Raw genomic sequence first — 27,269 nt, forward strand, 5'->3', positions numbered from 1 at the left:
ATCCTTGCATCCCTGGGATAAAGCCCCCTTGGTCATGGTGTATGATCTTTTTAATGTGTTGTTGGATTCTGTTTGCTAGAATTTTGTTAAGGATTTTTGTATCTATGTTCATCAGTGATATCTACCTATTTTAATATTCTTTCTTAAGCCTTTATCAAGAGTAGTAGAAAAGCTTTAGTATACTTATATATAAATATGTATTATATACATATTTTAGAAACCTTATGAATTTTTGCCTAACTAAAAAATTCGACATTTTTATTTCACTTGTTTTACTTAGTATGAATATAATGCTAGATTTTTAATTAAAAAATATATATGCAACAAACAACAAAGGTTTACTGTATAGCACATAGAAATATATTCAATTTCTTATAATAAGAAATAATAGAAAATAATTTCAAAAATAACATATGTGTGTATATACAGCTGAATCACCTTGATGTGCATCTGAAACACTGTAAGTCAACTATACTTCAATAAAATATATATATTAAGAAAAAATATACAGTGTCTCATTTTTGAAGTAATTATCCCAATACATGAACTTAATTATTTTATATTAGTAAGGTTTCATAAAATAACAATCTATAATATTGATAATCTATAATATCAAAAAGGGTATTATACATCATTTTCTAATAAGAAATGCTAAATGTCCCCTCAGAGTTAGTAGCAATTTTCCATCCTGTTTTCTTAATTTTACTCTTACCCCTGTCAAAACTGGGTAATAGTAAAAGCTCAAAATGTTATTCTACTGCTTATTTCAAGGCTTTAAATAAGTTAAAATACATTTTGTCCCCTTTACTATCCCTTCAAATCCAACTGTAATCAAAAGTTACTAGGTAGAGACATAAAACTGAAAGTAAAAAACACATCATGAAGACAAGATGCATTGACAAGGGTTCCTTTGAAAGGAAAACACATACTGGTGATGCTTAAAAAAGTAAATACCTGAATTCACCAAATAATGCTCAAGCTGCTGACACAGAGAAGAAAGACATACCTTTAGAATTTCTTGGGAAAATTAACATTGAAGGGAGAGGAAGGAGGGAAAATAAAGGGTGAAACAATAGTGCAAATAAACAATTATGTCTATAAATACTTAAAGACATGTTATAAACATTTATAGACACACTCATTGGTAAGAAATTCACTTTAGAAGTTATCACTTGGAAATAACCATTAAGCAGATTTTTAGGCTTACTGTATACTCAACATTATTTTAGGAGATCCTCACCATCAAATAACTCAATACCTAGGTTGGAAAACAACACTGACATTTATATAAAACAGGCATGAAAATCATTAAAGACTTTATCAAAAGTGCTCTAAAGTATAGTATAGCTAACAAGGAAACCTGTCACTGCAAGTAGACTTGCTAAGATGGCACATTGCTTTAATTTTGAGTAATGACTTTTTATACAGAAATCAATGAGTAGCTATGAAAATTTTATAACATTATTATGTACCAATTAGATCTTCCAGAAGGCCTGAGTAAGAGAGTCAAACAATCAGGGGGCTTTTGGCTCTACTACTTATAACTTCAAGAATACAAGGAAGAACTATACAAAAAAGATCTTAATGACCCAGATAACCACAATGGTGTGATCACTCACCACTTGAGAAAACTTTCTTTCTTAAAGGTATATGCCCATTTGAGGAGTTACTCATAAGCTTTCATAGCTGCTCTGTTTATAGTAGCTAAAGACGGAAAAAAAACTCAAGCATTCATCAATATGTGACTAGATATATGAGTTTCATATGCATAGACTGAGATACTCTTGTATGGAAATAAATGTACTATATTGGTATATACACTGAACTTAGGTAGATCTCAAAATAATTAGGCTGAGTGAAAGAATTCAGGAAAAAATATGAGTATGTGCAGTATAAATCCATTTATATAAAATTATAAAAATGAAAATGAATTATATAAGACATCAAATCAGTGGTTGGCCAGGGGAGAAGGTTTCAATAAAGGGAAATAATAGGGGAAAGTCATGGGAAAGAAGTCCAGGAAAATTTTTGGAGGTGATGGATGTTTCAGTTATATTGACTGTGGTGGTATGGTTACATGAATGAAAACAGATGCCAAAACCTAATCAATTATACATTTGAAATATATGCAGTTACTTGTATGTCAGTTATATCTCAAGGGGTTGTACCACTTTATTTTCTCAATGGCAATAAAGTAATTCCAGTTCCTCCACATCCTGGCTAATACTTGGCCATACTGGCATAAAGGTCTACATGAAACAACAGGAAATGTACTTTTGTAAAGTTCTTACACTGTGTGTGAACTGGTATATTATCACTGGTAGACTGACTGTAATAAAGATAAATACTATATTCAATACCCATTTATGATTAAGAAAAAAAAAAAACTTTACAGAAAGTGGGCATAGAGGGAACATACCTGAACATAATAAAGGCTATCTAGGACAAACCCAAATCAACATCATTCTCAATGATGAAACACTGAAAGCATTTCCTCTAAGATCAGGAATAAGATAGGGATGTTCATTCTCTCCACTTTTATTGAATGTAGCTTTGGAAGCCCTAGCCATAGTAATCACAGAAGAAAAATAAATTAAAGAAATCCAAATTGGAAAGGAAGTAGTAAAACTGCTGCTGTATGCAGTCTGCGTTTTTATACATGATACTACACATAGAAAACCCTAAAGACACTACCAGAAAACTACTAGAGCTCATCAGCAAATTTGGCAAAGTTTCAGGATACAAAATTAATACATAGGAATACCTTACATTTCTATACACTAACAACAAAATATCAGAAACAGGAGTTAAGGAACCAATTCCATTTGCCACTGCATCAAAAAGTATAAGATATTAGGGATAAACCTACATAAGGAGGGAAAAGACCTGTACTTAATGAAACTACAAAATGCTGATGAAAGAAATCAAAGATGGCACAAACAGATGGAGAAATATACCATGTTCTTGGATTGAAAGAATCAGTACTGTTAAAATGACTGCACTACCCAAAGTACTCTACAGATTGAATGCAATCCCTGTCAAATTACCAAGAGCATTTTTTACAGCATAAGAAAAAAAAAAATTAGTTTGTATGGAAACACAAAATATCCTGAATAGCAAAAGCAATCTTGAGAAAGAAAAATGGAACTGGAAGAATCATGTGTTCTGACTTCAGACTACACTACAAAGCTACAGTAATCAAAACAGTATGATTCTGGTACAAAAACATACAGATAGATCAATGGAACAGGATACAAAAAGTCCAGAGATGAACCCACATATCTATGGTCACCTAATCTCTGACAAAGAAGGCAAGACTATACAATGAAGAACAGACAATCTCTTTAATAAGTGGTGCTGGGAAAATGAGAGAGTTACAGTTAAAAGAATAAAATTAGAACTTTCTCAAACATCATACACAAAAATAGACGCAAAATTGGTTAAATATCTAAATGTAAGGCTATGACTATAACCCACCAGGCCACTCTGTCCATGGAATTTTCCAGGCAAGAAGAGTGGAGTTGCCATTTCCTCCTCCAGGAGATCTTCCTGACCCAGGGATCAAACCCACATCTCTTGTGTCTCCTGCATCAGCAGGTGGATTCTTAACCAACTGCACCACTTGGGAAACCTTAAGTCTAGATACTATACAACTCTTAAAGGAAAACAAAGGCAGACACTCTCTGATAAAAATGGCAGGAAGACCTTTTTGATTCACCTACAATAATGAAAATAAAACTAAAACTAAACAGATTGGACCTAATTAGATTTGTTGTTCATATTTATCTCAGTGTCTGTAGCACCTAAGAGAGTGACTCACACATAATGTTCATTGAATGAATTATTTTTCTAAAGATGGTTGGAGCTGATACTGACACACATAGAAATGCCTGGAAAGCTGGACTCAATATTGCAGGGTTCTAGGTCAGTAGAGAGCTACATGCTTCCAGTGTGGCTGCAGTTAGCACAACCATGTGACTCTCGTCTATCTGCCTTCAAAATTGTTGGTCCTCATGTGGGACACATCCAAGGGACAAGCGGATGAATGAAATAGAGGTTGACTGGTTGTATTGCTTGAGTCTTGAAAATGGTATATAAATCCAGATGATTCCATCTGCCTTTACTAGATATATTCTATTTAGAGGGAATTGCTTCAATCCACAGGCTCAAATTAGTCACCAGGAGACCAACATGACTTGCACAGTTCGTTTTACAAACATAAGTAGGCTAATTACCTAAAAGTGCAAAGAATCTCCCTGACAGCAAACTCTGAGTACTAGAAGTGGGAGACACAGGATGTTAGGACCAAGGCTATTAGGAACCACATGAAAGCTACTTAATGAAAACTTACTGACACAGCCTTATCTAACTCAATGAAACTATGAGCCATGCCATGTAGGGCCACCCAAGATGGATGGGTCATGGTGAAGAGTTCAGACAAAACGTTATCCACTGGAGAAGGGAATGGTGAACCATTTCAGTATTCTTGCCTTGAGAAACCCATGAACAGTATGAAAAGGCAAAAAGATAGGAGACAGACAGATGAACTCCCCAGGTCAGGAGGTGCCCAGTATGCTACTAGAGAAGAGTGGGAAAATAACTCCAGAAAATATGAAAAGCTGGAGTGAAAGTGCAAACAAAGCCCAGTTGTGGATATGACTGGTGACGGAAGTAAAGTCTGATGCTGTAAAGAACAATATTGCATAGCAACCTGGAATGTTAGGTCCATGAATCAAGGTAAATTAGAAGTGGTCAAACAGGAGATGGCAAGAGTGAACATTGATATTTCAGGAATCAGTGAACTAAAATGGACTGGAATGGGTGAATTTAATTCAGATGACCATTACATTTACTATTGTGGGCAAGAATCTGTTAGAAGAAATGGAGTAGCCATCATAGTCAACAAGAGTCTGAAATGCAGTACTTCAGTGCAATCTCAAAAATGACAGAATGATCTCTGTTCATGTCCAAGACAAACCATTCAATATCACAGTAATGCAAGTCTATGCCATAGCTAGTAATGCTGAAGAAGCTGAAGTTGGACTGTTCTATGAAGACCTACAAGAACTTTTAGAAGTAACAGCAAAAAAAGATGTTGTTTTTATCAGAGGGGACTGGAATGCAAAAGTAGAAGTCAAGAGATACCTGGAGTAACAGGCAATATGGCCTTGGAGCACAAAATGAAGCAGGGAAAAGGCTAACAGAGTTTTGCCAAGAGAACACACTGGTCATAGCAAACACCCTCTTCCAACAACGCAAGAGAAGACTACACATGGATATCACCAGATGGTCAAAACCAAAATCAGATTAATTATAGTCTTTGCAACCAAAGATGGAAAACCTCTATACAGTCAGCAAAAACAAGTCCAGGAGCTGACTGTGCTAAGATTATGAACTCCTTATTGCCAAATTTAGACTTATATTGAAGAAAATCGGGAAAACCACTAGACCATTCGGGTATGACCTAAATCAAACCCTTATGATTATACAGTGGAAGTGAGAAATAGATTTAAGGAATCAGATCTGATAGACAGAGTGCCTGATGAACTACAGATGGAAGTTTATAACACTCTACAGGAGGTAGTGATCAAGACCATTCCCAAGAAAAAGAAACTCAAGAAGGCAAAATGGTTGTCTGAGGAGGCCTTACAAAGAGCTGAGAAAAGAAGAGAACCTAAAGACAACAGAGAAAAGGAAAGATATACTCATCTGAATGCAGAGTTCCAAAAATTAGCAAGGAGAGATAAGAAAGCCTTCCTCAGTTATTAATGCAAAGAAATAGAGGAAAACAATTGAATGGGAAAGACTAGAGATCTCTTCAAGAAAATTAGAGATAAAAATGGAGCTTTTCATGCAAAAATGGGCACAATAAAGAACAGAAATGGTAAGGACATAAAACAAGCAGAAGCTATTAAGAAGGGGTGGCAAGAATACACATAACAACTGTACAAACAGATCTTCACGACCCAGACAATCATGATGGTGTGATCACTCACCTAGAGCCAGACATCCTGGGAATGTGAAGTCAAGTGGGACTTGGGAAGGATCACTACAAGCAAAGCTAGTGGAGGTAATGGAATTCCAGTTGAGCTATTTCAAGTCCTAAAAGATGATGTTGTGAAAATGCTGCACTCAATAAGCTAGCAAATTTGGAAAACTCAGCAGTGGCCACAGCACTGGAAAAAGTCAGTTTTCATTCCAATCTCAAAGAAAGGCAATGCCAAAGATTGCTCAAATTACTGCACAATTGCACTCATCTCACATGCTAGCAAAGTAATGCTCAAAATTCTCCAAGACAGGTTTCAATAGTACGTGAACCGTGACTTCTCAAATGTTCAAGCTTGGTTTAGAAAAGGCTGAGGAACCAGATATCAAATTGCTAACATTCACCGGATCATTGAAAAGGCAAGAAAGTTCCAGAAAAACATCTACTTATACTTTATTGACTATGCCAAAGCCTTTGACTGTGTGGATCAAAACTAACTGTGGAAAATTCTTATAGAGATGGGAATACCAGACCTGCCTCCTGAGAAATCTGTATGCAGGTGAGGAAGCAACAGTTAGAACTGGACATGGAACAACAGACTGGTTCCAAATCGGGAAAGGAGTACATCAAGGCTGTATATTGTCACCCTGCTTATTTAACTTATATGCAGAGTACATCATGAGAAACGCCAGGCTGGATGAAGCACAAGCTGGAATCAAGATTGCCAGAAGAAATATCAATGACCTCAGATACGCAGATGACACCACCCTTATAGCAGAAAGCAAAGAAGAACTAAGGAGCTTCTTGATGAAAGTGAAGCAGGAGAGTGAAAAATCTGGCTTAAAACTCAACATTCTAAAAACAAAGATCATGGCCTCTGGTCCCATCACTTCCTGGCAAATAGATGGGCAACCAGTGGAAAGAGTGACAGACTTTATTTTCTTGGGCTCCAAAATCACTGTAGATGGGGACTTCAGCCATGAAGTTAAGAGATGCTTGCTCCTTTGAAGAAAAGCTATGTATAATCTAGACAGTATATTAAAAACAGAGACATTATTTGCTGACAAGGTCTGTCTAGTCAAAGCTATGATTTTCCAGTAGTCATGTATGGATGTGAGAGTTGGACTAAAAAGAAAGCTGAGTGCTGAAGAATTGATGACTTTGAACTGTGGTATTGGAGAAGACTTTTGAGAGCCCCTTGGACTGCAAGGAGATGAAATCAGTCAATCCTAAAGGAAATCAGTCCTGAACATTCATTGGAAGGACTGATGTTGAAGCTGAAGCTCGGATACTCTGGCCACCTGATGCGATAAACTGACTCATTGGAAAAGACCCTGATATTGGGAAAGATTGAAGGCAGGAGGAGAAGGGGATGTCAAAGCATGCGATGGTTGGATGGCATCACCGATTCCATGGGCATGAGTTTTAGAAAGCTTCAGGAGTTGGTGATGGGCAGGGAAACCTGGTGTGCTGTAGTCCATGGGGTTGCAAAGAGTTGGACATGACTGAACTGACTGACTGAATAGTGATCAGCAATGAGACCAGAGTACAGAGGAGTGAGAAAAGAAGGGAGAGAGGGCAAACGGACAGTAGGAGGAACAGTGATAGAATGGGCAAAGCAAGACAGAGAGAGAGAAAGGGAAATAAGGGCAGAAATGGAGAGAGAGGGGGAAAAATATAACAAAGGGCAGAGATGGAGAAAAACAGGCAAAGATGGACAAATGTCAGAGGAAAAAATAGAAAGAAACTAAAAGGTCACAATAATTTTTGTCCCTTTGGAGTTCTGCTGTTTGGCTTTTCTTAGATTCCTGCAAGGACACTCTGTGTCCATAATAACATTTGTTTCCTCCTGATCTCTTTTCTATGGGTCAGTTTAAATGTAGACCCTTTCTTCTCACCAAGAGGGATCTCTACAGAATAGCCCCCATTGTCCTGAGCTTGCTGTTTGCAATCCCCTACTCCCGACATATTTGGGGCATTTTGTCTGAATTCTATTTGATCCTCACTATAAAACTAAATACTGCTGCTGCTACTGCTGCTAAGTCACTTCAGTCATGTCCAACTCTGTGCAACCCCATAGACGGCAGCCCACCAGACTCCCCTGTCTCTGGGATTCTCCAGGCAAGAACACTGGAGTGGGTTGCCATTTCCTTCTCCAAGGCATAAAAGTGAAATTGAAAGTGAAGTTGCTCAGTCGTGTTTGACTCTTAGTGACCCCATGGACTGCAGCTTACCAGGCTCCTCCATAAATACATGGCCCTCTATATCTTAGCCTATAGAACATCACAGCAGTATCTCCAAGGATCTGTCCTATTCTGAAATTTTACAGTTTGTTGACTATAAATCTATTCTTTTTGGTGGCTCTAAGCTCAATTCTAACCTCACTGAATTTCATCCAATCTTCTTTCTATACCTGCTCCTCGCCTTATTATCAAACCTCTAAGTTCTCATACAAATCATTCAGGAAGTAGGTGCTATTCTATTGGCTCTGCTGTGTATAGATGGGTATTGGCTCAACCACATTTACCAAATGAAAGGAAATATTGGTTATAGGGACTTCCCTGGTGGCTCAGACGGTAAAGCGTCTGCCTACAATGCAGGAGACCCAGGTTCAATCCCTGGGTTGGGAAGATCTCCTGGAGAAGGAAATGGCAACCCACTCCAGTATTGTTGCCTGGAAAATTCCATGGACAGAGGAGCCTGGTAGGCTACAGTCCGTGGAGTCACAAAAAGTCAGACACGACTGAGCAACTTCACTTTCTTTCTTTTCTATTGGTTATACATCCTCATGGTGCCACAATATAGACAATGATTAGTAAACAAATCTGTAACCCTGTAAATTGTGACTAAGCTCCTTCTTGCTTTGGACAAATGTGGGACTATCTTTTTGACAAATGACTTTCTGATGCTGATACCATTGTTGCAAGCCAGCTCAGAAGACTGCGGAAATGCTCCCTTCCCACGTAGTCCAAAAGAGGCCTGCACTAGTAATCCAGGCAATACATCAAATCCCTGATTACATTCAGCCTGTCATTTTAAAATATGAACCTGCCATGCTCTAAAGACATTTTTTTTTAATTGTAGTATTTAAATGCTATCTCCTATGGAGATTAGTTTATACTTAATTCATACTCAGCCCTGAGCTGAGCAGCACACGGCATGGTGGAGAGTCCTGGGCCTGAGGCACTCAGTGCGCCACTCCATCTGGGTTGCTGGTAATTGAACATAGGTGGCATATGTTTTGAGGGCCAAGGCAATCATACCTCTATAAATAACAGCATTATGAGTTTCTGATACTTCTGGGTTAAAGGAGCTTCTGTATAATGCTACTTCATAACAATAACTTTACTGAGTCAAGGAGGGGAATACTTTCTGTGCTATTGAGCAGTATTGAGCACAGTGGGCACTATATGCCCACTGTGAACAAACCTAGACACAATACAGGAACCTAGTGTATTGAAAAGCAGAGACATCACTTTGCCAACAAAGGTCTGTATAGTCAAAGCTATGGCTTTTCCAACTAGTCATGTATGAATGTAAGAGTTGGACCATAAGGAAAGCTGAGCACCAAAGAATTGATGCTTTTGAATTGTGGTGCTGGAGAAGACTCTGGAGAGTCCACTGGACAGCAAGGAGATCAAAGCAGTCCATCCTAAAGGAAATCAACTCTGAGTATTCATTGGAAGGATTGATATTGAAGCTGGAGCACCATGGCCACCTGATACAAAGAACAGACTCACTGGAAAAGACTCTGATGTTGGGAAAGACTGAAAGAAGGAGAAGGGGACAACAGAGAATGAGATGATTGAATGGCATCACAGATTCAATGGACATGAGTTTGAAAAACTCTGGGAGATAGTGAAGGACAAGGAAGCCTGGTGTAGTACAGTCCATGGGGTCATAAAGAATCAGACATGACTGAGTGATTGAACAACAACAACCCACTGTGAACCTGAGATTCAAAGAGGTTGAGGCATTTCCTGGTGGTTAAGAAGCATGCTGATTCATGTTTGGGAATGCATGTAAGAATTAAAGATTTTAAAATTTAAAAAAAAAAAAAAAAAAAGAAGCATGCTGAATCCAGAAGGGCTCTGGAACTTAGGTTTATAAACTTTAAGTCCAGAGAGTTTTTTTTTTAATATAATATGAAATTACTCAAGTCAGTACTTCCCATGGACCCAGTACAGTGCTTTGCATATAAGGAAATGGAAGTACAATTTAACGGATACCCCACTAAGCAAGTGGAGCTGGTTGTTCAGACAATACATGAGTAGAATGTTTAAACACCACTGCCATGTCTATTCAACATCACCATGAATAAATGAGGGCATGTCCACACTCCTACCATAGGCATTGCATTGACTAGACTCTTTTTAAAATTAACTCTTTACTCTAGTGTTTAATACCTGTCAAAACAAGGTAGCCAATACATGCCTGCTACTGCCCCTCCAAGAGGGTGTCAGTGTGACATTTTGTTTTCATTTCCTATGTTAGCAAAAATGAGGCACCATGGATCAACTATAGGGTTCTCTAGAAATCACAGTATCAACATATAACATATAATCTAAGTCTCCAAACCACAAAATTTCTCATTCAGTAAAGGGGCAGACAATACTGCCATTTTCTCGCTAGAATCCACTGGAGAGACTGACTGCTTTTCCTCTTGAGGGAATGGTTTATGATAAGCATAAACATTTCATTAACTGTAGCACAGCAAAATAAAATAAAATGTCACAATTAATTATGTAATGATGAAATACATAAATTACTAGGATCCAAGAGCAAAGATAATGAGCACCTTAGATTTACATAACATTATCATTTTCAAAGTGTTTTTATATATATTAGCTTAATTAATGCTCATGTGATATTTTAAAAATTACACATTTACAACCCCTACTAACCCACATTTCTGCAAGGGCTTAATTGGTCATGCCTCTTTTCCCTGCAAACACTCTCCAGAGTGCCCCATTCTAGAATCACACATTCCATAGCTTTTGAAGATTAAAATTTCCAACTTCTCTTTTTAACCCACGGTAAGAGAGGTAGAATTAAAATTGAAATCACTTAGCATTAATCTCTTGAGGGCATCAAAGTGCCATTAGAGAGAACAATTAAGCTTTCAAAAAAAAATTGAAAAATTACTTCATTTGCATTTTTGTCTTACCAGCTTGTGACTGCCTTGTTGGTTCAGGTCAACTGCATTTTTTCCGAAGGAAGAATTTAAATGTGGGTAAAAACAGACCTCTGTACTTCTACTTGTATCTTATTTTTTATTTCACAATAGAGGGCTCCTTTGTAGACTTGACTACTATAACCTGTCTAAGCTTTGATTTTTTTCATCAATAAAATGAAGGAGTTGGATAAAACCATCTCTCAATATTTCACTCAATTTCAATTCTCAAAGTCTTATTTCAGCAGTACTTCCTTCCTACAGCACCTTGTTCATAAGACTAATCTTGGCCTCATTATTTAGACTGGAACTTTTTCAGTATTAAAGTATTACTGCTATGTTTGCTCCTTGGCACAAAGGATATGGTGTCACTAATGTTAATCATTGTAATAATACCACTGCCATTTTGAATATGCTTAACAGGTAACAAAAGCCCTATATATATTATCTCAAGAAATATATCAATCCTATGAAGTGTGTATTATCCCAGTTTTTCATATTAGAAAAGCTAAAGTTCAGAATTTAAACAAATTGCCCCAAATGCAAGCTAAAGTCACACCATTAATAAGCCATCCTATTTTCAGAACCCCAGGACACGTTTTTACACTCCAGTTCACAGGGCAGAACTGTCAGGTTAGCGGGAGGCATGGATGAGTTCATCTATGACATGTATGCATTTTTCAAAATCTGCACATAAATTCACCATGAACTCATTTCCTCCTGCCAAAGAAAGCCCCTTACAAAGAAAGATAAGTTTGTAATTTTCCACACCATTTTCATGGTAAATGAAAACATGCACAGGTAGATTCAAAATAGTATTTCTAGAACCAATGATACAGAACATCAATAATAAAGATGGAATCTTTGCATTCAGGTAGCTGACAACAAAATTAATTACTGTTGAAAATTTAGACATTCATATTTTACATTCTAGAAGGAAAGAAACAAAATATTTGTGAGCATAGTTTCACTTACAGCTCATAAATATTAATGGAGAAGTGAAAATAAGCTAAATATGTATATATGTACAGCTGCTGCTAAGTCTCTTCAGTCGTGTCCGACTCTGTGCGACCCCATAGACAGCAGCCCACCAGGCTCCCCCGTCCCTGGGATTCTCCAGGCAAGAACACTGGAGTGGGTTGCCATTTCCTTCTCCAATATATGTACAACAGGGTACAATAAATTTAAATTTCCTCTTCCTTGAAAAGACGACTGCTTAAAAAATACATATATTGTTGTTGCCAGTATGTGATGTCTCTTATCAAAAGGAAAACCAAGCATACAGTAAATTACACGAAAAACTGCCAATCAGCATATCAAAAACTCATATTTTAACTACCTACTTCAATATACTCAGCCCATGAACCATGAAGTTTTCTGACCTGTCCAGTGGGGACAAACACTATTCCTGACATGAATGAGCACTGGACGCTATCATATCTAGTTCTTTTGGGTGGAACTTATCTTGATTTGGGGCAGTTTTCTCATTGCATGTATGCATCATTACTCAGATGATTTGTCAAACGGGGTCCTTTGCAGGATTAGAAAACTAGATTATTTCGACTACAGCATTTCTGTAGTAATGTCTGTCTAATGCTGTCGACATAATACTACAGCATTAAGGATGCCTTATTTAAAAGGTTGGGGACCGCTGCTTTGTTTCATAGATTGCAATTAGCAACCTATGGATCACATATATCCAGATGCTGTACCCTGTTTCACATGTTCTGTGTTGGCTCTGACACTATTTTATTTTGTTCTGCTAACCAATTGAATTCAAAGTTCCAGACTTTCTATTCTAGTCAAGAAGGAGTAAGAGGGACTAGAGATACACTCTCATATGAAAAGTCAAAAAGTGAGCAAAATATTTGAAACATTATTTTTCAATATACTGAAGATTTGTCAACAGTGATTGCAAGAAGACCAAAAAAAGAAAAAAATTAACAAGGTGAACCTCACCATTACTTCAGCTAACTTCCCTGAGGGAATTTCCAGGCCCCTGTGCAAAGACAGGAAAGCCAGGTGGAGTCCACTGGACTCTCTGAGTTAGAAAGACAGGGCTGAAAACCTGAGGAAACCAAAGCAGTTAGAAGTCACAGGGCATACTATCAAAAAGAAGAGAACTGAACTGAAAAAAACAAAAACAAAAACAACTTCCAATCTGCTACAGGCTCATCTTGAGCAGTCAGTTGAGTAACAAGTGCAGGCATGTGGTAAAACGACCCAAGGCCAGGTTAGAAGCCATCCTCAAAATGATTAGATGTCACAATGCCCAGCACTCACCAAGGCCAGAAGTAGTGCTTATGTCTACTGCACAGATGAGAAAAGTTTATCAGTCATGAGTCAGTTGGCAGAGGATACGGCAAAGTCTTGCTTCAGCACTGAGGAGTAATTAGCCTGAAGTTGAGTGCTGTTTCATTTCCACTTAATAAATTTTGAAAGCAAGACCTAAAGAACTAAACGGTTTCCATGTAACTTAACTGCATCTCAGAACAGAGCTCAGGAATATTTAGAGGATGTTAAAAGTATTCAGCAACCAACAAGGTAATATTCACAAAGTCTGTTATTCAATTTAAACCATCAGGCACAGGAAGTGGCAGAAAAACATGACACAAAACAAGGGGAAAACAATATCAATCAAAACTAACCAAGGATGGACACAGATGATAGAATTGCCAGTTAAGGGCATTAAAATAACTGTCATAATAAGTGCATGAATCAGAAAGTTAAATACAGAAGGACAGTATCAGAGGAATGGGAAGACAAGCCACAGATAGGGAGAAAGTATTTTTAAGACATACATGTGATGAAACTCTAGTATCCAAAATATTCAAGGAAATAATAAAATTCAATAATAATAAACAACTTGATTTAAAATTGGGCCAAAAACCTTGACACCTCATTAAAGAAAATAACAAGGATGGCAAAAAAGCAAATTAAAAGATATCCCATAAAGTATGTCTTAAATGAAAATCACGGTATTAATAAAACAAACAGCAAAGTATCACTACACACCCATCGGAACAACCAAAATTAAAAATGCAGAGAGGATATGGAGCAAGAACTATTACTGACTGCTGGTGAGAATGCAAAATGGTATATCCACTTTAGAAGACAGTTTGTCAGTTTCTTACTGCACTAAACATACTCTTATCATATGATCAAGCAATCATACTCCTTGGCATTTACTCTAAGGAACAGAAAACTTATGACAACATAAAAACCTACATTATTTATAGCAGCTTTATTCACAATGGTTAAAACTTGGAACTAACCAAGATTTTCTTCAGTAAGTGAATGGATAAATTCAAGATAATATTATTCTAGTACATCAAGACAAATATTACTCAGTGCTAAAAAAGAAATGAGTTATCAAACCATGAAAAAAAACACAGAACTTTAAATGTATATTAATAAATGAAAAAAAGTCAATCTGGAAAGGATACATATTGTATAACTCAAAATAATAGGACCTCCTAGAATAGGCAAAATTTTGGAGACAGTAAAAGACGACTGAGCGACTGAACTGAACTGAACTGAACTGAAAAGATCAGTAGTTGTCAAGAACTGGTGGAGTGAGGAGTAATGAACAGGCGATGAGCAGAGGATTTTTAAGGTGGTGAAAATAGTGTGTATGATATATAATGATGAATACTGTTATTATACATTTGTCCAAATATATAGAATATAAACACTATGAGAAATTTTATGTCTCCTATGAATTTTGAGTAATTATCTTGTGCCAATGTAGGTTTATCAATAGTAACAATACACCCACACTCTGTTGGGAGATGGTAATAATAGAGGGAGGCTATGCATGTGTAGGAGTAGAAGGCATATTGGGAAATCCCTACATGGGCTCTTCAATTTTCCTATGAACTTCACCTCCTCCAAGTACATCTTAATTTTTAAAACAGTTAAGTAGAGTTGCTGAAGATGCAAAGACTCAATCTGAACTTCCTGATATGGAAACTAAAACATCTAAGATGAAAAATACAGTAGCTTGGATTAAGAGTAGATTAGACATTACAGAAGAAGTCACAGCAACAGAAATAATTCAAAGGAAACCCAGAGAAAGGAAAGGGACTGGGCAGGGTGGGGGTTGGGTAGAGCATCCATGGTCTGTGGGACAACTTCAAGAGGCTTTATATATGTGTAAGTGAAACCTCCAGAAGACAGAAGCAGAAAGAATATTTGAAGAAATAATGGCCAAACTTTTTCCAAATTTAAAGTAAACTTCAGACTCATAGGCTCAAGTAGCTCAATAAACCCTAAGCACCAGAAACACAAAGAAAATTAAACCATGGCACACCATAATCAATTGTACAGGTGAGTAAAGAAAACAAAACTTCAAAAGCAATCATGGGTGTGGGGGATAACATGTACAGAGGAACAAAGAAGACAACAGATTTCTCATGAAAAATAAGAAAGCAACAAAAACACGAAGACAATGGAACAATATTGTCCAAGTATATTTTTCAAAATGACATTTAGAATCAAACAATCATCTCAATATGCAGTAAAAGCTTAGACAAAATGCAATATTGACTTCTGATCAAAACTCTTAGCCTACTGGAAGTAGAAGATTGCTGTCTTAAGTGGAAAAATGGCACCTATAAGTACACAGGTAATATCAGAGTTAATCAAGAAAGGAACCACTTCCCTCTATCAAGAACAAAGCCAGGATGTCTGCTTTTATAATTTTTACTTGGCATTATACTGGAAATCTTAAACCAAGGGAATAAAGCAATCAAAACCATCCTAGGCTTCCCTTTGTATGGAAAAAGTGATGTTGATTAAAACATACCACGGAAATAATTAAAAGGTTCTAAAATATATAAAATAACTTTGAAAAAAGAAAAAGTTGGACAACTAGGACTACCTGATATTAAGACTTCATTTATTACAAAGTAAAGCTTTATGATATACTGCATGATATACTGTATATCAAGACTGTATGATATACTGTATAACATAGGAAACTCTACTTAATGCTCTATAATGACTTACATGGGAAAAGAAGTGTTGATATATGTATATGTATAACTGATTCACTTTGCTGGTTTTGAACTTTCAGATTTTCAGTTTCTCCTACAAAATGAAGCTCTAGCTGCACTGCACCTACAAGACTGCATGGCAAGGAGATGTTTCTTGCTCGTGAGTCACTTGCTCTCAAGTTTGCCACAGTGCCTCCTTTATGGTCCTTGCCCTGCTTTATTCACTTACTTGACTGCCTTAGGAATAAGAATTTTTGACCATGAATCAATTTATCTTCTGTTAATAAACAAAGAGATAGTAAAATTGTTTCTCTCAGTAGTTTGAAGGGAGAAGTCACAGAAAGCTCTTAACACTCTCACTGGTACCCTCTGTTATTGAGTCCCAACTCATTTTCCACACTTTTTTCTTAATACTTCCTAAGCCAATATACACATGAAACTCTTATTTCATATACACTATTTCCCACATTCCCAAACAATCTGTATATGTTGTGTTTGCTTACTTAGCATGTAAAGGAGATCCATGTTTAAACCATTAACAAAGAAAGAAGGAAACAGAAAAGCATCGTTTACTTTTAAACTCATAGATTGGGATTTTCATTTCCAACAAATGGTAACTGGAAGTCATCTTATCTCTCTCCAAGAAGGAATGACAGAAAGAAAAGAACCTTTGACAGAAAAATGATTCCTTGCCGTTTGGTACAGGATATAAAAGGTTTAAAAATAAATGACCCACAAAAAATGAGAGGTTCGAAAAGTTATCATCAACCATTTCATCAGTATAGGCTGGTATGGGTATGATAAGCCATGTGACGCTCAAAATCTTTCTACTGTTTTTAGTCATAAATCTTCAGATGTCAAGATATTGCTGAATCAAGCCTATAAATTCCTCACTATACTGGGTCAACTCAAGTTACAGATCATGTTGTAATCATTTTTTTTTTCCTCCTGCAAACTAACCCCAGCTGTGCCACCTTTTTTGTTTGTAATACTATTATTTTTATTCACTTTCTTCTCAAGATGAGGAACAAATAATAAGAGTATTAAATAAGTTCACAATATCAGTTCACAACATCTTTTTATAATTCCTTCATAGATACAATTAAAACATGAGATAATTATTGCTTGTATATTTTGCATGCTTGTAAATTTATCCTCAAATATTTCAATATTTTAATAGTTTTCCATTATATACTTACAAATAAAACTTTTCATCCCACACTGGATTCAAGTTTCCAAAAATGGTTTTAGTCCTTCTTTTGTTCTTTCCGACTTGAACTGTAACATACGGGTCACTAGACCCTGTTTTGTCTTTTGCCTGCAAGCCTTGTGCAGAAACCACTGAAACAAACCAAATTCCATCTTTTAGTATAAGTATTTTTGCAGAAACAAAAAACTGATAATGAAGGAAACGTTTTCTATTACTTTGTCCTTTGCGTTTGCAGACACATCCCCATGGCTTTCACTCTCATGAACAGCAGGATTTAACAAAATGTTTAGTGAAAGAATGAATCACGCAACATTCAAATCTTTCTTTGACTAATATTTCCTTCTGCCTATAATGAACAGTAGCTGCAGACATACATCTACATATATTCCTTATCTATATACTCATATGTCACTGCATGCATGTATAGACAAATGAGAATGCACAAACATTAAGCCGATTAATTCAGTAAATATTTTGAATTATCCAGTGTAGTTCAAAGTCTGTGACTTAAAATGTGTTTGTGTATATGAGTGTACTGTCAGTATTAAAGAAAAGCTTCTTAATTTTGCCTTTTGAATACAATATGAGTGAGTTAAGAGGCTTGGTAAATATTAACATGATAACCTATGCAGCTGCTGTTACTATAACGAGCAACTTCAGAAGTTCAAATTACTAGACATCACTATACTCAAATTGCATTGAGTCAAGGATCAAATGGATAAGGGGTATTGACCCAGGAGTAAGTAAAATGATATTTGTCTTCTCATTAAGAAAAACTGACTAAAGAGATTATTGGCTACTTTTGTCATTTATCAGTGTCAGGCAGCAACAAAACTAATCTCTTGTAAACTGCAGGGTATTGACAAATATATTATAAAACAGAACTTTCTTCCTCTCGAAGAGCTTTTGATTAGAATGAGACATGGACTGAAATGACTTCAATTATCTGCCATACCTTTTAGAAATTTGAAGTTTTAATTAAACTTCAAAGTTGACAAGACTGAAAAAATCTATTTATTTTGCCTATAACAATTATTAGCAGTGATTTCTAACATATATAAAAATCTCAAAGCAGAATAAAATTTTTCAAAAAGACTTATTTTTACCTGTAATGGTTATTTTTGCTGACCACTTAGATGTCCCATCCAGTACACTCTGTTTGGCTGCCTTTGTGTACTGCACAAAATCTTCTTTAGAAATCTGAAACATTTCCTGAATTACTTCAAACACCTCTGGCCTGTTTGTCTCCCTGATCTTCATTCTTTCTTTCATGGCTGTAATAATGGTTTGAGTCTTATCTTCTGCACCATGCTTAGAACTCTTTTCTGCTGCTCCTATAATAGAAAAATTGATGATGATGTAAAGACACACGAAGCTCTTTTTCATTGACCAAGAGAAGGAGGGTCAGAAAAAAAGGAATAACATGAGAATGAATGAATGCTTTAATTCTCAGGAGTCAGGGTAGCTTTTTCAGAAAATATCAGGAGAATAAGCACCATGCTGAGATTCAGAATGACTAGCCCTTATGCTACTGTAGGTAATGGACATCCAGGATCCCAGAGATTTTTTAGTTGTATTACTGAACTGAGTCACAGCTGTGCAAATATTTGATTTGAATTTTTAAAAACAACTTTCAAAACCAAAGGAACACACACAATTAAATGTGTTACATACCACACATATTTACTCACTGGGTGACCAAGACAAAATTGAGAAACAGATACATATGGCAAATGTCACTCAGAAATCAACATTTCAAATACTTGCATTCACCTAAAGTGCCCAGTTATTTTTAATTCATGAAATTTATCATAATTAAAAGCTTACATTTTTCCTTGCAAAATGAAAACTACCACTATCCATTAGATTGAAACATAGGGTGAGATTTTACTTGGAATGAAGGTGATTCTATTTAAAAAGGATTCAGAAACCACTGGGGCTGCACCATCCCCACATCATGGGCCACAGACATGAACTCTCATTCTATGATACGGCCACAGTTTTAAACAGGCTGAATTTTCACTTTCTACTCAAAAAGTAATTTTTTTACTGCTAGGACATTATTTGTTATGATTGGTCTCAATCTGCTGGGCTATACACTATCTTTGTGTTATAAATTCTTGTTAACAAATCCTGACAGTGAAGAATTTCCAAAAGGCAATCTTTGAGTTTCTCAGCTTCTCCAACCACCAGCCTGATAGTCTCAACGCTCTGTGTGGCCTCTGGGTTGCTCTGTATTCCACGAGCAAACAGTGGGCCTTGATTCTGACTCTCAAGGTTCCTTACTGAGTGTGAAGTAGGAAAGTAAAAGACCACGTATCAGGGTACAGAGGGACTGTTGCTGCTGAAACCAAACACTTTTTGGTACAGAAGTAACTGAGATATAACAAAAAGAATATTGTGGCTATAGGTAATTGACTTCAGTCGCTCAGCTGTGTCCGATTCTTTGTGACCCCATGAATTGTAGCACGCCAGGCCTCCCTGTCCATCACCAACTCCCGGAGTTCAACCAAACTCATGTCCATCGAGTTGGTGATGCCATCCAGCCATCTCATCCTCTGTCGTCCCCTTCTCCTCCTGCCCACAATCCCTCCCAGCATCAGAGTCTTTTCCAATGAGTCAGCTCTTCGCATGTGGCCAAAGTACTGGAGTTTCAGCTTTAGCATCATCCCTCCAAAGAAATCCCAGGGCTGATCTCCTTCAGAATGGACTGGTTGGATCTCCTTGCAGGGACTCTCAAGAGTCTTCTCCAACACCACACTTCAAAAGTATCAATTCTTTGGCATTCAGCTTTCTTTATAGTCCAACTCTCACATCCATACATGACCACTGGAAAAACCATAGCCTTGACTAGATGCACCTTTGTTGGCAAAGCAATGTCTCTGCTTTTCAATATGCTATCTAGGTTGGTCATAACTTTCCTTCCAAGGAGTAAGCGTCTTTTAATTTCATGGCTGGAATCACCATCTGAAGTGACCTTGGAGCCCCCAAAAATAATCATTCCAATTTTTATCTCCATGACTATAAATACTGCCAAACTTGTATTATATTTTTTGAAATACTGTCTTTATGAAATAGGCATACTAATAGCTCATTAAATTATTTAGAGATTGAATGTGATGATTTATCTACACAAGTCCAACCACAAAGGATAGCTTCATTAATGTTCTTTGAATTTACTTCTGTAAATGTTATGCACCTGATTTAAACATGGAAACTAAAACTAAAAGGGAAGGTCAACTATGAACTTTCCTTATAATAAAATCATATAAAATTTAACATCAGTATTTTAGCGAACATTCTCATTATTTGGAATTATAACTTTTGTTTTCTAGAGTGGAAAAAATGCATTCGTAGTAATCAAGATGTAATTAAAGTATGGTAAAAGAGATGCATATTCTATTGGTAGAAAGAGCAGTTTCCCTTTCTTTATATATTTTTTAACCTTTGAGAATTTAAACCACATATTTAAAAAAGAATACTAAAAATTAACATATTCCATTTAAGATATAATTTGAAGGGACATTCTTAATGCCATAGTGATCTGTTAAGACATGCCCCAGAATAACTACACATTTATGAATTATGTATCTTTAGCATTCTTGTGATTTGTTAATAATGGCTTGGTTCCACAGAGTATAATTCTCACAGAGCAAAATTAGCATAGGCTAGACTACATAGTTGCAACTCCCCAAAAGAGATATTTTACTTCAAGTATTAGAATAATCATTAAATAGAAAAAAAAAACAGTGACTTGAAAAAGTCACCTGCAAGATTCAAAGTGCCTCAAAAGTTTGGTTTTAAAGGTGATTTGAAGAACGTCCAAAGGGTTAGAAGCATCATTAAAATATTAGCTTCCCCCAATATTTTATTTCTAAACAACTATGCTTGTTATGTCTATTAATGCCCTCAAAGCTCTAGAAAAGCATGTTAAAGTCCTCAAAAGTTAAATGCATTAACTTTGGGGTTATTTTTCTTATTCAGGCAGAGCCAATTGAATAATAATATAATAATAAATGTTCATCCCAATAATAATTACCAAATTCAAGGCTCGAATATCAAAAGAATTTTCTTCCTAAGAAATCAAACTTCTGTATTTAACAACCACTACTTAAATTCTCTTGAAGAATCAATTAGGAAAGCTTGACAATTAACTTTGAAATAATTCACCAATGCTCTTGATGCTGGAGTAGAATATCTACTCTAATATGTACAGACAACAGACAGACCCATAAATTGCAAAATCACCAATCTGGGAGAGCAAATTAGTAGAGACTTATGTTTGAGCCTTTTATCTATTATTTCTAGAAAAGACACATAGCTTTTATGCTTTTGATCTGAAAAATGATTCAACTTCGATTTAGTTCAGGGATACAGAGCAATTCATAATTTTTGTAACTCATCTACAATGACTTTTCATTGCCCCATCATTTATTGAACCCACATATCTCATCTTATTTTCCTAATGAAACTATTTCTTAAATAAATTTCCAGCTCTTTGGTTTATTGGTTTATTCTTTTCCTTTGGGCTTATTCTGTTTATCTCAAAGTCATCAGAGATAAACAGATTTGTATTCATATGAGTCTTCCTTCAAAGTATGTGGTAGAAGATCCAGCAGCTTCACTGAAATACAGTAATAAATCAACCAGAGATCAACAATAAAGATCAAAAGAGATATTACACAATGATAGCACTTTGTAAAGTGTAATACATTATCCAAATGGAACTCATCTTTGTTACTTTTAAAAACGCTTAATTGACAGATCAGAAAATGCGATTATGCACAAGACTGCACAACCTTAGACAGAGGCAGGCTTATCTCACATGATGCCCTTACACCTAATTTAATGGAACAAAGCCAATTAGCTAGAAACCTTCATTTTTCTTTCATTTTTATTCATTACTCAAAGCATCTAAATTTCATATGAAAGTAACAGTTTCATCATTTTTATACGGTGATTTATAATTTCAGTTTTCCTTACAAATAATTACCTATATGTATGTGACAAATGCATCATCCCACCTTGGCCCCAGTCTCTTCCCTTTCCTATTTTTTCAACAGCTGTTCTAAAACATTCTCCCTCTCCATTACTCTCTACTCTCAGCATATGATATTATCTTTTCTTTAAAAGAAATCCTGGCTTTCTAAATTCAGTGGTCACATTTTCTTCCCTCCTCCATGAAAAAAAAACAACAACAACAAAAGTCAAACTTGATTTATAGCATTTGCAGATTTCTGTGCTGTAAATATTCCTAACATGGCTGATTTCAAGCAACTGCCTCACAGAATTCTTCAATATTTATCAACCGACAATGATGCAACTACTTCCGTCAGTATTGGTTTTATCCTAGTCTTTAAGGCCAACTTCAGTTAAATGTGTATTCCAAGTATCTAGTACACTGCTTGGAAAATAAGATACACTCAATAAAGACAAAATATTTATTGGGTGAATCTAAAAGAAAACGATTACTATATTTGACTAGTCAATTTGGCCCTGGGTTTAATTTAATGTGCTATAAACTTTTTGCACACTGTGACCATAAGGCCAAAAATACTGGAAGAAACAAGAATGAGTTGCTATTAAAATGTCAGACATTCTTTGTCATATCTTATGAAGGACAAAATACACTGGGTTCTTAGCTTCAGATTTGGGATTTTCAGAAGACAAATGTGTGTCCACCATTATAAAAGCAGAATTTGGTTGGCATATGTACTTCATGCACTTAATAACATAAAGCAAGTGCATAAGTTTACTTTTTTTGTAAATCAAGAAAACTACTTTTAAATAAGACCAAAGAGCATAGCACTCATGGTGCTGTGGTTACAGAAGGAGACAGCCTTCTGTTTAAATTCTGATTTGCCACTTATGATCTGAACTTGGGCTAGTTGATTCTTTCTGTAAGCATCTGAGAAAAAGAAGGAAATGATATCACTGTTTTCCTTTACAGGGTCATTGTAAGGATTAAACGAGATACTGATATAGTTTCAATACTAATAATTGAATAAGCATAGGGATTTTCAGGACAAAGGTGAGGGTATAGCATTTATTAAAGAATTTCACATTAACAAGAAATTTTAGGGTTTTGCACTTCACCTGACCCATGAAGCAGCTCCTTGAAAACTTTGCCCTGGACAGTATCATGCTCAGCATCTGCCAAGGCTAAATTCTCTATAACTGTTCACTAGATTGGAGTCCAAAGACAACAGAGTTCAAAGAGACTGTAGAAAATAATAATGATAACAAGAATTTTAATAGTCATTTATTATTAACATCCATTAACCCTTTACTTGCATTTGAAGCTGATGAACCCAGAGGGTGCAAGTGGTTAATAACCCTGCACTCAGGATCTGATACTGAGCCATGTGTTTATCAGTGTCTAATCTGATAAACTTTACTGCTTTTACTGTCTTTACCAGTAAAATCATGTAGGTGGACCTGCTTTTGATGTCCCTGCTTTCTTTCCTCTCCCATGAAATCACATAGGTGGGCATGTAGTTGGCACTTCCTACCCTTTCCCTTTAGCTGCTTTAACAACCAAGATAATCTTAACCCTCCTCTTCTACCATGCCTTCAATCTTTCAAGGAACAGCCCTGCGACTCCCCCGTCTTTAAGTCAGCCACCTCCTTTTCCTTGTAAGATCAAAGCCACATACTCCGCATGATTTCTCCCACACAGCAAAGGACTGATGTTTAACAGGAGGGTAACTGGAGGAGCACAGATCCAGCCTAGCATCATCTCCCACCCCTGGAAGTGGGGAATGTGGGCTGGGAGCCCCCTTTCCAGGAACTGCCACCTTCTATAAAATGATTTCACTGTCATTAAACCTACAGCTCCAAACAAACAGAAGCAACCATTCCTGCCCTCTCCACTAGACGAACCCCACCAGATTCCACCATCCCATTTTTAGTAAATGCAATCTTTTAGAAGAAGTTTAGAAACATTCACGTCTCAAAATCCTCCATAAAATCAGGAATGCACTCACAGTTGTGTATCAAAACTGCATCTCATGAGCACTATTTAGATATTTGCTTTCTCAAGATTTCCCAATCACTTCAGAGTCTAAAACTATTTATAGGGATTAAGGGAACAAATAAACTGTAAAAAAAGAAAAAAGTGGGGAAACTTAAAAAACATTTTTACTGTGTAAGAGAAAAGGAAGGGAGCAAGGAAGAGAGAGGAAGAAGACAGAACTTTTTGGTCTCACCACTTAGCTACATAGATTACTTCAAATCCTTTTCAAAAAGAGAAAGAAAGAAAATGAATAGAAACAAAAAATTAAACAAGATTTAAAAAATTTCTTTTTCTCTATTTTTAAATAGCCTCTGACATCTAGAAATTTGGCTCACACAACTGGTTCTCATTGTGGCTGGAAGCTGTCCCAGTGCTCACCACTAGGCCATCTTGCTCTCCAGCTGGGTGTAAGGACTCTCACAGGTCACCAACCTTGCACATGGTCCCTCTTAAAACAAAACAAATAAGACCACTCTGTAAGTTTTTCTAAGCAGTTGAAAACCACATCACCATGTGACCACAAAATACCAAACATCCTCCTCCACATATGAGTGACTACTGCTTCTTTACTAAAGTCAGCTATTAGTCTCTGCTTTCTTACAGATAAGATTTCTTTCTTTTATGTACACAATAACAGGATTGTCCTCACTATAAGGCAACACCTGATCCAGAGAAATCCTCTCTTTTTAATACTCTCTTACTGAGATGCCCTGTGGTTCACCCTGGTGTGCATTCTCCATTGAAGCCATGGGTAATAAACTGAACTTTCAAAACTACAGGAGTGTTCTCAGTGATCTTTAACTGGAGAGCATTGACAAGTATTATTAATCCTTTTCACATATACGGAAAATGGTACTCAGAGAGGTTTTAGAAAACTCTTACTAGTGACAGGATTAGAAGCCAGATCTTTCTCAAGTAGTTCAGGACTCCAAAAATATATATATAGATTGATAGCCTTTTTTCTTAGGTTACATAGAATATTTCTGTTACATTGCTGCTGCTGCTAAATTGCTTCAGTCATGTCCAACTCTGTGTGACCCCATAGACGGCAATCCACCAGGCTCTTCTGTCCCTGGGATTCTCCAAGCAAGAATACTGGAGTGGGTTGCCATTTCCTTCTCCAATGCACGGAAGTGAAAAAGTGAAAGTGAAGGCAGTCAGTTGTGTCCGACTCTTCGAGACCCCATGGACTGTAGCCTACCAGGCTCCTCTATCCATGGGATTTTCCAGGCAGGAGTACTGGAGTGGGCTCCCATTGCCTTCTCTATTTGTCACATTAAGTGAGGCATATTCACCCTTTTTGTACCCCCACGTACCCTGAAAATGATCCATTATGAGGTTATTCCTTTGGATTAAGAAACTGATCAATGTATTTAAGTAACTTAACTACTGATTCCACTTTTATCCAAATTATCTTATCAAATCATGTTCTACTTAGTATTGAAAAGTCAGTGTAGTGAGTATGTTGTGGCTGGAGATAGACAATGGAGAGGGGGTGAACCTCAAGCTCGGTGGGTTGGCCATAGAGGGAAGTCTTAGGGAGTCATCCTGAAGAGAAGGCCTAGGAAGCCAAGGTCTAGGCATCATAGATCGTCTAAAAGATAGGGAGAGGAGGAAAGCACTAGAAATAAAGTTCAACAACTTTCCATTTCCCTCTCTAGGGGTCCATTTTGCATGTTTCTTTATAATTAGGAAAGATCACTAGGCTAGGAATTCAGAGACCATAGTTGTAACCCTACCTATGTTATTCATTTGTTTTGTTTTGTTTTATAAGATACTGAGCTGTCTGCACTAAGTAAAATCAGTAGCTTGGATTCTTCCAATTCATGGATCTCAAAGGCTTCCCTAATGATCTATGGTTCTGTGGAAGAATGATCTCTAAACTATTTCATGCCATTTCTAAGTGTGCTCTCAGGTCTTTATTTGTTGCTTCCCGACATTTATTATGTAGTTAGCTGTGCTTACACATGTGCTAAATTATGGGGAAACAAAGACTGGTCTCCACCCTAAAGCAGCAAATACAAAGCTTCCTGCTGCTGCTGCTGCTGCTAAGTCGCTTCAATCGTGTCTGACTCTGTGCGGCCCCACAGACAGCAGTCCACCAGGCTCCACCGTCCCTGGGATTCTCCAGGCAAGAACACTGGAGTGGGTTGCCATTTCCTTCTCCAGTGCGTGAAAGTGAAAAGTGAAAGTGAAGTCGCTCATTCATGTCCAACTCTCAGCGATCCCATGGACTGCAGCCTCCCAGGCTCCTCCGTCCATGGGATTTTCCAGGCAAGAGTACTGGAGTGGGGTGCCATTGCCTTCTCCACAAAGCTTCCTAAGTACTGATTATGTAAACATACTTTGCATAATTGTTATTGACAAAGCAAAATGTCAAAAGTTTCCAAGATATGTGTTCACATTTATTTACCTAAGTTGTAGAAAATATGTCTGAGACCAGAGACAACACTGATAACATTTTTTTCTAGATCTGAAAGCCCAGAATAAAGCTCCCACCCACAGTAGCTGTTCATATGTTATACAAATAACATATGTCTTAAGATAGCATGCTTGCAATATGTGGTAACACAAATACTTAAAAAAAAAAAAAAGAGTAGTTTGCAGACAGGAATGCACTAGCCAGATTTTGTGAATGTTATGAATTCACAATGGCTAAGCATTAGCGCACATAAGCTTAACGTAACGTTAGTGGGAAACACTGAACAAAATAATACATCTCACAAGATGCTGCTTTTGTGAACTCTTGATGAAATGCTTTCTCTTTTTATGCAGATACTTGAAATTTCTAGTTAGGAACTAAAACTAGGTAGAATGTTTTTTTCAGTGGGACTCTGGGATTTCTTTTTTGGAGATGTGTAAGAAAGCACTGGCCAACTGGATTAGGC

General features: G+C 36.7%; 1 protein-coding gene and 1 non-coding gene across 3 annotated transcripts in view; one reads left to right on the top strand and one right to left on the bottom strand.

Moving 5' to 3' along the window:
* The window catches only part of UNC13C (unc-13 homolog C), a 701,596-nt gene that overhangs the window by 356,255 nt on the left and 318,072 nt on the right, over nt 1–27,269 (bottom strand). For both annotated transcript variants that reach the window (XM_069596439.1, XM_069596440.1), the window contains 2 exons: nt 18,473–18,700; nt 17,356–17,497 (listed from right to left, as the gene is read on the bottom strand). In XM_069596439.1, the coding sequence (XP_069452540.1) occupies nt 17,356–17,497; nt 18,473–18,700 (370 nt within the window). The remainder of the gene's footprint in view (nt 1–17,355; nt 17,498–18,472; nt 18,701–27,269) is intronic.
* Nucleotides 8,545–8,616, top strand: TRNAC-ACA (transfer RNA cysteine (anticodon ACA)). Its single transcript has one exon. It is a non-coding gene; the product is annotated as a tRNA-Cys (tRNA).

This window comes from Ovis canadensis, chromosome 7 (assembly GCF_042477335.2).
Source record: "Ovis canadensis isolate MfBH-ARS-UI-01 breed Bighorn chromosome 7, ARS-UI_OviCan_v2, whole genome shotgun sequence".
NCBI lineage: Eukaryota > Metazoa > Chordata > Mammalia > Artiodactyla > Bovidae > Ovis > Ovis canadensis.